At 41.8% G+C, this 13341-nt stretch overlaps 2 protein-coding genes and 1 pseudogene across 2 annotated transcripts; 2 read left to right on the top strand and 1 right to left on the bottom strand.

Moving 5' to 3' along the window:
- Window positions 1-825: 825 nt before the first annotated feature.
- On the bottom strand, window positions 826-2287 carry LOC135672683 (transcription factor MYB35-like). The gene is made up of 3 exons (XM_065181182.1): window positions 1974-2287; window positions 1754-1883; window positions 826-1664 (listed from the first exon to the last, which is right to left on the bottom strand). The coding sequence occupies exons 1-3, from the start codon at window positions 2107-2109 to the stop codon at window positions 1094-1096; spliced, it is 837 nt and encodes a 278-aa protein (XP_065037254.1). The 5' UTR covers window positions 2110-2287; the 3' UTR covers window positions 826-1093.
- A 384-nt stretch (window positions 2288-2671) lies between these two features.
- LOC103982204 (pathogenesis-related protein 1A-like) lies at window positions 2672-3129 on the top strand (annotated as a pseudogene).
- A 3758-nt stretch (window positions 3130-6887) lies between these two features.
- Window positions 6888-12362, top strand: LOC103982205 (homeotic protein knotted-1). Its single transcript, XM_009399049.3, has 5 exons — window positions 6888-7327; window positions 7391-7507; window positions 7592-7730; window positions 11246-11499; window positions 11974-12362. The coding sequence occupies exons 1-5, from the start codon at window positions 7004-7006 to the stop codon at window positions 12178-12180; spliced, it is 1041 nt and encodes a 346-aa protein (XP_009397324.2). The 5' UTR covers window positions 6888-7003; the 3' UTR covers window positions 12181-12362.
- The last annotated feature ends 979 nt before the right edge of the window (window positions 12363-13341 follow it).

Raw genomic sequence — 13341 nt, 5'->3', positions numbered from 1 at the left:
ATGATGGTATGGTCCAGATTAGTTCATCTAACATAAGACCAAATCACTATTCCCACAGCAATATATACTTTTGATGAGGATCAAGTCGATGGCCTTCTTCCAGCTTTGATGGTGTCACTGCTGACATATACTCTTGGAGTACGTTCAAGCATCAGAACCTCCTCTACGAAGTGGAGGAAGCTATGGTTAATCTGAATCAGACGACTAAATCATTCCCTGCATCACCACAGAAACTTCCTTCAGAAGAAGCTGTGATGATGAACTAACCACACATGAAGAAGACATCCAAGCATATGCTTCACCTTTTGCCAATTAAACTACTCCTTTATTATATTTGGATGGTCTGCCATGTGCTGTGGAACTTCAGCATGAAAGGGAGCAGCACATGTTCTTGTTCTGATGCTTATGAAATGTGCCAAGACATGGAGTCCTCTGTCTCTAATGAATTCTAACACGCTGACCAACAGAAAAGAAATCTTTTGAACTTATAGCTTCACTGCTTGGCTGAAAGAAATCTGCTTCTCTAGGGCAGAAGAGTCCTGAACAAGGGGTGTGTTCATTTTACTCTACAAATATCTTACTGATGGACTCAAGATAGATATTATATATCCCTGCATGACCTACCTACCTACATTTGGAAGTATAGGTATGGGTGCCTTTTGACTCAATGGTTCTGCAATTGTCAGGATTCAGTATTTGCAGCTGCTGATCATCCAAATCATGGTTCTTTTGCTGCAATTTCAGTACAAAGTGACTGCTAATTATCCTATTTCTAGGAGTTGATGGTCTGTAGCAACTGCAAAATTGGTTCATATGATGGTATGTTGCATGTAGTGTCAGTTCTGTAAAGAGTATGCACATCAGTACTGTGGCCAACATGTCATGCATTTGAGATGGGTCATCAGTATGATTCTATCACCACAAATCCACTGCAATCCCATCACCACATAGAAATCCTTTCAGACCAAAAACTTCCTCACCAAAGGCTTTCAACGACAAAACACTTTTTTGTTTCTGAAGATCTTACCATATTAGCCTAAGAACCAAATTTAGTAGCAGACTCCAAACGGTGATCGATTCCAAGGCAACAGATCTATATCAAATCGTAGTTACATGTCATCTGCTCTTGCGGCAGAGACTGTTGCATCCCTTCACAGCCTTTGATCACTGGATCCGAGTACAACAAAGGGCTTACTTCATTCCAGTTCATCTTCTCCGACTCTGCAGTTACGTTGCTCTCTTCCAAGTTCGCCTGGTTGAATCCAAGTACCTCGTCGAGCTCGATTGAGAAGCCACTGGGATCCTGCAAAGCTTGGCCACCCGGAGTTCCCAGTAACGAAGACCACGCCAAGCCATTGAGATCACCATCATCATCATCATCACAAATTTGCTGCCGGGGAAGTGTCGATGATGGTACGACAAGAGGACCTCCATAGCTTGATCCCATAACGTGATCGGTCGGATACACCAGAGCAGGTTGCTCCCGCCAATCTCCATTATCATCTCCCTTGGCTTCCTGCTTTTGGCGACAGGCTGAAGCCCGACGGCTGTGCGGCGGCTCCTTTGGCCGCTCGCCAAAGAGCTTCTTCTTCAGCCTTGTGTTCCAGTAGTTCTTGATGTCGTTGTCGGTCCTCCCGGGCAATTGCGAAGCCATCATAGACCACCTAATAGCCAAGCACAGAAGAAGCTCTGCACCTTCATATGCGATCATCAAACACATGGACGCAGGACAACATGCAGATCCGGTCATCACCTGCTACCGATGCTGACGTACAAGCTACATATGATATCATCTTCTTCCTGGGAAAACCCTCCGTGCTTTATGTTCGGCCGGAGGTAGTTCAGCCATCGGAGGCGGCAGCTCTTACCGCACCGCTTCAGCCCTGATCATGCAGACAAGAAGAAGAAAGAAGAAGAAGAGCAGAGGTAAGATTTGGTGCGAAGGAAGGTGGAGGTAAAGCAGCGTGACGGACCGATCTTTTGGGGGAGGGCGATCCAGCTGCCGCCGGTGCCGTGCTGCTCGATGTAGGACTTGAGCTTGGCGTCCTCATCGGGCGACCATTGGCCTTTCTTCACCGTGGCTTTGTCGCAGCAGGGGGATCTTCCCATCCGATTGACCTTTCTGCTTCCTTCTCTTTGGCTGCATGAGAGCTGATCACGAGTGGCTCTCCATATTAATGCAATCACATATGTGGTGGTTGTCGAATGAGTTGGTGGCAGCGGCTTTTCTTCTTCTTCTTCTTCTTCTCCTTCTTCGTCTTCTTCTTTGGAATAGAATAGCAGCAGTCTCTGTCATGCACTTGCCAACATACACTGTATGCACTCATGCAGATTTCAAGAATTTGTGGACCAAATTACTCGATTCGACCGGCTGGCATTTGGCGAATTATGGTCCAACCCGGTTCGGGCCATGAAGCGAACCCAATCCATGTGACCCGGCAACAGGATCAGCTCTGCGAGCAATTGGAAGGAAAAGGACCGGCGAGCCGAGCCGGTTCGGTCCAAGTAAATCCAATGGACCCAGAAACAGGTTCGAAGATGACAATGGAGCTGACTCCACTTGTCTTCGGCGCGCCATGATTGGCTATTACTTCCACGGACAGATCAACGACCAAGAAATCTTACGCATCGCGTTCGGTCCGTCATATAGAGGGAGAGAGAGAAGACGAAGATGAGGTTGGCCTACGTATCCTTATCTCTGTCATGTGCCATGCTGCCTGCCATCAGAGCTCTTAGCTCCGTGCAAGACTTCCTCCGCGCCCACAACTCCGTCCGATCGAGCGTCGGAGTCCGCCCCCTCCTCTCGTGGACGCCCGGCGCTACGCCCACCGGCGAAAGGCGGACTGTGAGCTCGTGCACTCCGTAGGCCCCTACGGCGAGAACATCTTCGAGGGCTCCGCCGGGTACACGCCGGCCGACGCCATCGACGACTGGGTCTCCGAGCGGCGGTACTACGACTACCACAGCAGCAGCTGCGTCCCGGGCCAGGCGTGTGGGCACTACAACCAGGTGGTGTGGGCTGACTCGGTTCACCTCGGTTGCGCTCAGGTGACGTGCGACGACGGCGACACCTTCGTCGCTTGCAACTACGACCCGCCGGGCAACGTCGACGGCCAGCGTCCTTACTAGCTTATCCTGACCCTGAGAGCTCTGCTAATCATGCATGGTGAACTCTGCGTGTGCGAGCGTGAGAGAGAGAGTAGCGAGGCTTATCTCATGGTGGATGCGCATGGCCACTGAGCGACATACGATTGCATTGGAGACATATTGTCGTTAGATGTAGCAGTGGGTGAGACAGAGTCGACAGATATATATCGAAGGATCCTTCCATCATAACAAAGCATAAGAAGTACAGAATAGTTAGCCACCAAACATCTGATATCTTAAGATAAAGCCGAAGGTGGTAAGGGTTGGATTATGCAGTTAATATTACTCCCTGATCTGATATTATTCCCAAAGAAATAGTAAATTAATCAACTACATATGTACAGAAGTAATTAATCAACTCTTCAGCTTGAAGACTTGTAGAAGAAAAAAAATCATTGTGTTGATAGACTTGCCAAAAGAATCATTGTATGAGTGCGAGAAAGAGTAGTGGGGTGAGATGACATGATGGATAAGACTACTCAAGCACACCATTAAAACAACACTTATAGCTCCAGTAAAATCTTCTTCTTCTTCTTCTTCGATGCCATGGTTTAACAGAACACAACATCTATGCGGTATGGGACCAATAAAAACGCTTCATCCATCCCTTCGATCATAAATCAATAGGAGAGCGAATGGAAGAGTAGGTGATGTCGGGAAGAAACCTGGAATATCAATCAAAATGGGTATTAAAATAGTTCTTTGTTAAAATACCAACTTGATATCCAAATAAAAATATCAACCAACACAGCATAAATAATAGAGCAATAAATCAATCACACAGTAAGACCAAATCTTTTTAACGTGGAAAATTCAATATGGGAAAAACCACGAGACCGTAGTCCACCTCAAACTTCCACTATTAATAATAATGATAACAGATTTATAGTGGGTCTTCTCTAGAATAACTAAAGGATCTTGGCTCAACAATAGCATATCTTCAGCAGAATCGAGAATTCTAGGTCTCACAAAATAGATATCGCAGGAAAGTATCTTAGAGAGGGTAAACTGCAGATCAACACCGTTAGAATTGTAGAGTTTGCTGCAAGGATTCTCCACATAAAATTTGGGCCGAAACTGATAACGTTTGGCCACCGATCGTCAAGCAGAAAAACTCAGAAACCTTACTTTCTCTCTCTATTTCTCTCTCTTCATTTGTCCCTCACTCAACGTTAAGACTTTTTCTTAAACGATGATGTCTCCTTAATTGATAATAATTAATATCCTGAATCCTCTATTAGTCGTCGCATTGTATTGGAGATGGTGAGATAGATATGGCAGCCTAGCATTTGGGCTCGGATCGAAAGCCCATTTGTGAGGCTATGCGTTCCAAAATGTCACAATCTACTTCAACTACGGGTGTCATAAATGTTGGACATCATCATCATCATCATCCCTAGGTTTTCAACTATTGAATGCATGGATAATCGATTGGTATGTCGTCCAACAGTGATAATTTCCTTACATCTGTAGCGAGGAACAGTGGAGCAGTGTTTACAAACCACCGAAGGTTTGGATCAAATCATTAAGAGTTATTCCTCTCTCTCTCTCTCTCTTTCCTACTGCTGCAGATGAAACTTGTTTCCTGAAGGACCAACAGAGACCTTCTTCTCTAGAAATGAATTTAACTCTTGATAGAAACTTGACATCCACAACAGTAGAAGAAAGATGAAAAGACAGAAAGTAGAATAATAATTTGATTAGAGACGCATCCGATTAGCTTCTTGGAGACTAGAACATCAAAATCACATTAATGCCCAATCACAACATTTATAAGATTTTAACTTTTTTGTTTTCTTTTATTTACACTTCAAGTCTTTTCATAATTAGGATGAATTCTATGAAAAATTTCTTCTTTTTTGGATTTTTCTGAGAAGCATCCTCTAGTGGATTGGTCCACTTTTTTCATAATTCCTAATTTATATATTATAGTAATTTTTTTAGCATTATTGAAATCATAAACATATTATTTTTCATAAAATTTATCCTTTTTGCCATATAGTGTATAAACATTATAATTAGACCAATTTATCATATCGACCGATCCATAGAAAAAGAAAACAAAAATAATATTTCACGAATTAGATAAAAAAAAACCTTGTAACATATTATTTTTGTTTCCGATAATACTATAAAAATATTACAACATAATATTTTTATACTGTGTTATAGTATTTTTTTTTATATATTATCGAAAGTATTGCGACGACGCAATGTCAAAATATTATAGTTTGAGGGAAAAAAATTATATATAAAATATTATTTTTCAAAAAAATTATATAAAAATATTATCCTTTTTGCTTAGTATTACCGAGAACATTATAACTAGACCAATTTACCCTATCGACCGATCGAAAAATGATATTTCAGGTATTAGATTAAAAAAACCTTGTAACATATTATTTTTGTTTTCCGATAATACTATAAAAATATTACAACATAATATTTTTATACTGTGTTATAGTATATATATATATATATATATATATTATCGAAAGTATTGTGACGTAATGTAAAAATATTATAGTTTGGGAAAAAAAATGAGAAATGATGTTTGAGAAGAACTTAAAAAGAGATTTATATGTATATATATATACAAATTGCCCAAGTAATTACTAAGTTTTATGTTTTATTTCTTTACAAGATAGAGAAAAAAGTGGGAAGGTCTAATGTCTTTATGTGCTGCAAATGCGTCTCATGCACAGGAATTAACATTAGTAGCAGAGTACTAATGATGACAACCGATGTGATGGCCACTTAGCAGTATGTGCTCGATTGTACTGCCCATCGGTACTCTATCATTCTATGGACTGTTCTTGGCTTGGGAAGCTTCTCTCAGCTTCTTTGAAGTTGTGCCTCACCTCATCATCGTAACTTAATTACCATTATTAATCCTCCATGTTGGAAAGAGAACAGCTTCTTTAAGTTGTGCCTCACCTCATCCATTCTTTAAGGTCACAGCCACCTATTCCTGTAGCTGCAGTCCTCCATGTTGGAAAGAGAACAGCATCAGTGAGATGAACGCTGAAGAACATGAACGGTGTGGAGAGAGATGATCGGATCAACGATGACAACACAAGGAGAGAACGAATCCATTTGTTTTGGACCAAATTTGGTTCCTCAGATATGATTACTCTAACCTACGGTAGAACAACTTGGGTCGACACCAGTGGCTTCGTTACACTGGTGAATCATGGAGAAGCTCGAGGTCACAGGAAACCGCATCTGAACACAGCGACGAACTGTTTGCAGAAGATGGCTCGATTCCTTTTCTCATCTGTATCGCCTGCAACGAAGAACAAAGTTTACAGTGAGAGGGTTTGGGACACCGAGGCGTGGGGATGGCTTGCCGGCGGTCTGCCGACCGATCCATTCTCCCGTGAGACCAGATCGAAAAGGCCTTCACGTTCACTGACGGAACTCTTACGAGAAGAACATGAGCTGAAGTTATTGTCCCGTGCGGTGTGTACTGCTACAGTGCAACCCCACCACCACCGCCTCCTCTCTCTCTCTCTCGCTCTCTATTCCCCTATGGGCACAGTATGCGTTCTGTTCTACACCTAAGATTACTGGAAGGCAGTGATGACGAGATGGAACACCATTAGCCACTGAAAGAGACCATCTCCCCGTCAACGTGATTTGACAACGGAAAAGAAAGCCTAGCTTTCCCTTCTCTCTCTAAACCTTATCGCTCCATAGGCCTTGGGTCTGTTTGGGACAAGTCTTGCGTGTGATCCTCCTCATCTTCCACCTTTTCCTCTCCTCCTTGTCTCATCACGCGAAGCCTCAGTTCTTGTGATAGTATAGGTGCAATAATTCGATCTGCGACTGCCAAGTCTCTCTCTCTCTCTCCAGGATGGAGAAACCCCCCTACTGGACCGAATCTTTGTTATACCTACCATCATCGACCACCACCACGACCGTATCATCAGCTACTCCGCCGCTGAGCGCCGCCTTATATGACCGGAATTATTACCCCACCACTGCTAACTCACCATACCTCAAACCTCCACCCCTTAAACTCGAAGCCAGTTCTTCTCTACCGCCATCTCAAGCAAGAGAAGTGGAGGGAGGAGGAGGAGGAGAGAGATCTGCAAGCGATATAGAAGGCATCAAGGCCAAGATCATGTCCCACCCTCGGTATTCCAACCTTCTCGGAGCCCATCTTGAGTGCCGAAAGGTATGTTCATCACTTGCTTCCAGCTCCGCCACTCCATAAACCATATATTGACTGCTTTGGTAGGTGGGGGCGCCGCCGGAGGTGGTGGCACGGCTCTCGGCCTTAGCCCGGGAGCTGGACTCGCGCTTGAGCTACCGTCATAAGCAGCCCTCCGACGACCCTGAGCTTGACCAGTTCATGGTACTGATCCCAATCCCTCTCTCTCTCTCTCCCTCTCCTTATGTTGATCACTGTACTAAAGCTGACTCCTACCAATTGTAATAGGAAGCATACTGTGAGATGTTGATAAGATACCGAGAGGAGCTAACGAGGCCATTGCAGGAAGCCACGGAGTTCCTGAAGGGCGTGGAGTCAGAGTTCAACGCGCTCACCAACACCTGCTCGTTTCGGCTCTTCTCTTCTGGTAAATGTACTGGTTAGAGAAGCTAATTGTCCACGCTATAACATCACGACATGGATCGAATCATACCTTTCTTTCTCCGGGTTTAAATCTATATATGCACTGTGCATCCTTTGTCGACATAGTCCAGAGAGGAGAGGTCTGTAGTTCTCCGCTGTTAGATGTCTCGAGGAGGAGGAGAACTTCCACCGTACATGCTGAGTAGGACTGCAGCAAACTCTGACAGATCTCTCCTTAGGCAGCATTTATATCTGCTCTGTAGCTTCCATAGATATGATATAGCCCGAGGCATGGGTGGGAAAAGACGCATCGCACAACATCTCCATCACTAGGCTCGAATGTCCGAGGCTAGCTCCGACCTCATGTCTCCTGTCTTTCCTTATCTGTGTACTGGTGCTTACAGAAGAAAGAGAACATCTCTCTCTCTCTCTCCCTCACACAATCAACAAGCAATGCATAAATCAAAGCATGAGTAAACCACGAGTTGGTCTACAATAAGCCACCGTTTCGGTGCTGACAGCAGCCCGAGGGTCATTGTAGGGTTCCAAAGCAAACCCTTGTCTCTCTCTCTCTCTACATATATAATAATATTCCTAAAACTCTGTGTTCCATCTGCATGCTGATGATCTGAGAAATGCCATTCTAGTCACTCGAAGTCATCGACAATTCCAGCTGCTTCCAGCTACTAGTTTAGTACTACGTTGTCAGGCTTGTGCTTATGCACAAGAAATGCATTGCAAGTGTAATGCAGCAGCATATACATACACCCCAGCAGAATAGTCTATTTCTGTTGAAACATGCGACATACAAATGCATGATTGAGGGTAGTGAATACATTGTGCATTAGGAATTGGGGGATAATTTGTTCCTTTCGCTTCAGCTCATTTCAGATGGAAGGCAAAGATACCATGACCAGGAACTCGATCATTCATGCTCTTTGACTATCGTAGAAAAGGTTATCTCATATTTGAGTTGGTATTTCAATTGACTTAATGACATCCAGCAAGTAATGTCTGCCATCTTTGCTATTTTATGACTTGTACATGCATACATAAATCGTTTAATTAGTTTTATGGCTTTTGTTCATGAACATTTGAGGCACATAACAGTTGACAAGGCTCGAAAAATTCCTACACTGATCTGTGGAGCAACATGTACTAAGAGCTTTCGGAATAGACTACCATGTGGACTCTTTAGAAAAGCAAGCTAAAGTATCCAATTATTTCTGGCGTTCACTATTTGATTACTACCGAGTGTTTCACCAGTGGTCTTAGTGTATTGTACATTTTTCGTGAGCATTGTAGCGATGATTAAGATAACTCTTTTTCACCCATAATTGAGGTGCAACTGGAGTTGAAGACCTTTTTGATTCCTGATATTGTAATTCCGGGTTTACGATATCTTATGCACTAGGCTGTGCTAATCTGATACAGAGTAATGGCTTAGGGAAAGAGAAACACACTTGCTTTTTTACTTGTGGCACTTGGAATCATTTTTTGTTGGGAGTTGTATCATTTGGCTCTTTCTTGTTTGATTAATAGGTTTGATTATTGTGACAGACTTGTTTCATCCACTTTGTCACAGATCAATACTAAAACTTTTGTTCTTGGCCTCTATGGTATATTGCAACTAGTGACCATAAAAAATGTGCCAGTTTGATGCCAATATGCTAGTAAATATTGCATGGAGTTCGAGGATCTTAAAATGCGGCATTCGGTCTTGTGCCTATTGAATATTGTTTGTGATGAATTCTATTCTGGTACAACTTTTGTAGATGAATTAACCAAAATGATTCATGATGAAAAACCTATGTTTGTGATAAGGCTTGTTCATCATCGTTAAACCTTTTGTAACGATATAAAATTTTGATTGCCGCAAGTCATAATGACGACAACATTGCTGCAGATTTCTTTTTCCTGCTCGTAGTTTGAAGTTATCTACTGTGCTGTCATTGCGAATGCGATGTCTCATGAATAGATTTTAAATAGATATTATGCTATCGTGCTTAGATATTATACCTCACATTGTATCAACAAAGATTACTGACTTTTCCTTGTTCCTGGTCATAAATTTTAATATGACTAAACTTTTTATCATGATAAAAATAGAGAGATGTTGTGATCGGCATAGCTCAATGGCACTGCATATATGGGACTTATGGCTTGTTATCATTCATGCATTATATATTTATCATTTTGATTCTATGCATGGATGATTTCTGTTGGAAATTTTTGTCGATAGATTAAACCAAAATAATACTTGCTGGATGGTCAGAAAGAACATGTGGAAGGATGCCAGTGTAGTAGTATTCTAGGGTGGAGACTATGAGCAAGATGCTGAGCAGGGAAGAAGAAGGATCTTAGAGCTAATTGAAAAGCTGAATTGGCAGTCTTATTCATGAAACAACTTCGAACACTTCAAAAGGATGAGATATATGAAGTTCTTAGAAATCATTTTACTTTTACTTCTAATCCAACAGCATAATCACAAAATAACTATGTCCCTTCCAACTACATCATAACTGGAAGCCGCAAAATTTATCTAATAGGGTGTGCTTTTTCTTTTCCTATAAAGCAGTTGATAAGGAAATCAGATCAAATGCTGCTTACAAATCTGCAATTATAATTGAAGGATGTTTCTGTGGTCTCTAACTCATCATTCAGAGTAGACAAGTGCAAGTAATTAAACATTGAGAATAGGTGATTAAAAAAGAATATGATGAAAAGACACTTTAGCAGTGTAAAATTCTGCACCATGTTTTTTTTTTTTGAAAGAATTAAAAACTGATGTCGATATATATTTAATTCAATAACGCAGGGGCTAAATATTGTTTGAACTCATTCTATTGTGCAACACATGATATCATACTTAGGTGTTTTATGTTTTGTGTCTTCGGAAATCTCTTTATTTCATCCAATTGCTATTACTTATTAATGTCATTTTTTCTGTATTTAAACAGACATAATACATGACTAAATCTGTTAAGTTCCCCCACATTTTCTTTCTGAAGAAACCTGACCTTTTTTGTTTGATGGCTGCATTCCCTGTTTATAATTGCACATGTGGTTTGCAGTTCCATCTTTTGTGCAACAACGAAAATGGCCTGAAAACAATAATAGTACTTTTCATCTGAAAATTTTGTCTAATTCTTTATAAACAAGTGGGACCATATATGAGTTATCTAATCAGTGCTGTGCACTTATTTTGCCTTGTTTAAGCATGATACATTTGATTGCTGAGAAAATATGGTTCGACATAAGCAGTTCCACTCTGTGCATCCTTTTATCCATTACAACACCGAAGCCTTTTTGATGTTGTTCGATGATTTTTGTGTGCCACAAAAAGGAATGTAGTCTCTGCTAGTAATTTGTTTTGGACTTCATGGTAACTTTTTCAAGACTTGTTTTTAATGCAGAAATGGATTATGTAAACATTGCCGAAAAATCCATATGTTTTCCAGTTTGAGAATTCTCTTTTATTTTTTTCCACTCAATCTAGTTCTACTTCGGAACCTGCAGCTGAAGCATGCGAAGGTGTTGCATCCTCGGAGGAGGACCAGGATGCTAGTTGTGGAGAAGTCGGTCTTCAGGAGTTCGATCCGTGCGCTGAGGAGAAAGAGCTGAGGCTTCATCTTCTGAAGAAGTATGGTGGGTATTTGAGCAGCCTTAGGCAAGAGCTGTCGAAGAAGAAGAAGAAAGGAAAGCTGCCAAAGGATGCACGGCAGAAGCTACTCAAGTGGTGGGAACTGCACTACAAATGGCCTTATCCATCGGTATGAGTTCAATGTTCCCTAGTGTACGTTTTCATCGTAAGTTGAATCGATTAGCTTTTTATCTCAAAGGACAAAAATGAGTATCCGATCGTCTCTGTTATGGAAATCAAACAAAAAGTAAAAGAATTAGAAAAAGACACTGTAAATAGTTTCACACCGTTTGCCGAAGAACACTTGGGGTGGAACAATCTTTTCCATATCATTATTATTCTTAATATTTTGCAAGAGCTACTCTCCGAACTTTGCCTTTGCGGTAACTTTGGCAAAGACATGAGAACAGCCGAGTGGTCTTAAGTAGTCCGGATCACAGAATTGCCACGGAAATGCTCCACTATTAAACTGAGAGCACGCCAAACTGTCACGGTAGGAAGAACTCCACTGCTGAGCTACTTTCTTTGCTGCTTGTCGTAAATCATAATTCATAGAGCATGAAGGATTGTTAATGGTTATAACACACATCTATGTGACGAGCAGGAAAAGGAGAAGGCAGCACTGGCCGAATTGACAGGCCTCGATCAGAAGCAAATCAACAATTGGTTTATAAACCAGCGGAAACGACATTGGAGGCCATCCGAGGACATGCAACTCATGGTGATGGATGGTTTTCATCCACCGAATGCGGATGGCTTGTACATGGAAGGGCAATTCACGAGCGATGGCCTTTACCGTGTCGGTCCATGATTGATTGAAGAAAGCTTTTCCATGCGAGGGGTCGATGTTTCTCTATGATTAATGTATGATTGGATTATCATCAACATACTCGATGTTGCTATTGTAAATGGTGGTCGTTTCAAAGTGTATCGATACCACATATTGTTATCATGACATGTTACATGTTGGCTATAGGAGCAACTCAGTTTTAAGTTGCACTGTTCTGCCGCAGGGGGATGGCTTTTTGTGCATGTTAAAGGAGTGTTATGGGGCCTGCTACCATAATCTTAATCAGATAAAGTTCATGTTCTATGACCAGTTATCAAGTGTACTGATGTACAAACAACAGTGTTGTATGTATGTTCATGCTTTAGTTGAAATGGCAGAGGCAGCAGTGTGTCAATCCATGAATTTGATTGCATTCTTTGGGCATTCGACTTCGTTTAAGATGCTTGCTATGATCATCTTCTTCGCATAGCTGAAAAGCTGGAGGGGCAAGAAAATAACTCAAGATCATATGATGATATGCATGCTAAACTAGTCTCTGTAAATAAACATCATGCGACTACTGTTCCTGAGGACACTGACCCAACACCTAAAAAGTACAAAACCTTAATCTAACATCTAATTCTGACAGTGACGCTGACATGCATGGTGCATGAGCCTTCGTTGTTTTCCTGTGCATGCAAGGTTGAAGTGGGGCAGACAAACTGTTCATGAGCTGATGTCGAACGCCGAAAGCGATACTGTGTGTGTGTGTGGCTCTATTCGACCACACCATGACACCGGAGGCAACAGTTCCACCACTGACCTCATTGGGATGGTGAAGCTGCACACCCAGTCATCCTGTGGCATTCACAACAACTCAAGGAAAAAGGCTGCACCAGTAGAATACCATAGCAATGATTTCCCCGGAAACGTGTGTTCTTGAGGAGTAACCCTTCCATTTAAGTTGGAAAAGGTACAGTTCCTGAGGAATGCCATAGGACAATAGTGGGCGGGTATTTACTGCAACTCCTCCACTTGCAGAAGCAGGTGCAGTTCATCAACTAACTGGTTATTAGTATCCACTTGCACTCCAAATTCATCAACTGGTACCATTTTCTTATGTTTAGTTAACGGCAGACAAGTGTATTATATCATTAAATATGTGATCATTTTGCAGTCAGTCACATGAAAAGTAGCAGTAAT

The sequence above is a fragment of the Musa acuminata genome, chromosome BXJ1-4 (assembly GCF_036884655.1).
Source record: "Musa acuminata AAA Group cultivar baxijiao chromosome BXJ1-4, Cavendish_Baxijiao_AAA, whole genome shotgun sequence".
NCBI lineage: Eukaryota > Viridiplantae > Streptophyta > Magnoliopsida > Zingiberales > Musaceae > Musa > Musa acuminata.
The sequence above is the reverse complement of the archived record's forward strand: the minus strand, read 5'-3'. Positions and strand labels throughout refer to the sequence as shown.

Bases quoted from the DNA above. Each gene is read 5' to 3' on its own strand.
- LOC135672683 (XM_065181182.1), bottom strand. From the start codon at position 2,109: ATGGGAAGATCCCCCTGCTGCGACAAAGCCACGGTGAAGAAAGGCCAA. The intron at 1,884-1,973 runs GTCCGTCACGCT...CTGCATGATCAG, and splicing joins CGCCCTCCCCCAAAAGATCG to GGCTGAAGCGGTGCGGTAAG. The intron at 1,665-1,753 runs GTGATGACCGGA...CTTGGCTATTAG, and splicing joins TACGTCAGCATCGGTAGCAG to GTGGTCTATGATGGCTTCGC.
- LOC103982205 (XM_009399049.3), top strand. From the start codon at position 7,004: ATGGAGAAACCCCCCTACTGGACCGAATCTTTGTTATACCTACCATCA. The intron at 7,508-7,591 runs GTACTGATCCCA...CAATTGTAATAG, and splicing joins CTGAGCTTGACCAGTTCATG to GAAGCATACTGTGAGATGTT. The intron at 11,500-11,973 runs GTATGAGTTCAA...TGTGACGAGCAG, and splicing joins ACAAATGGCCTTATCCATCG to GAAAAGGAGAAGGCAGCACT.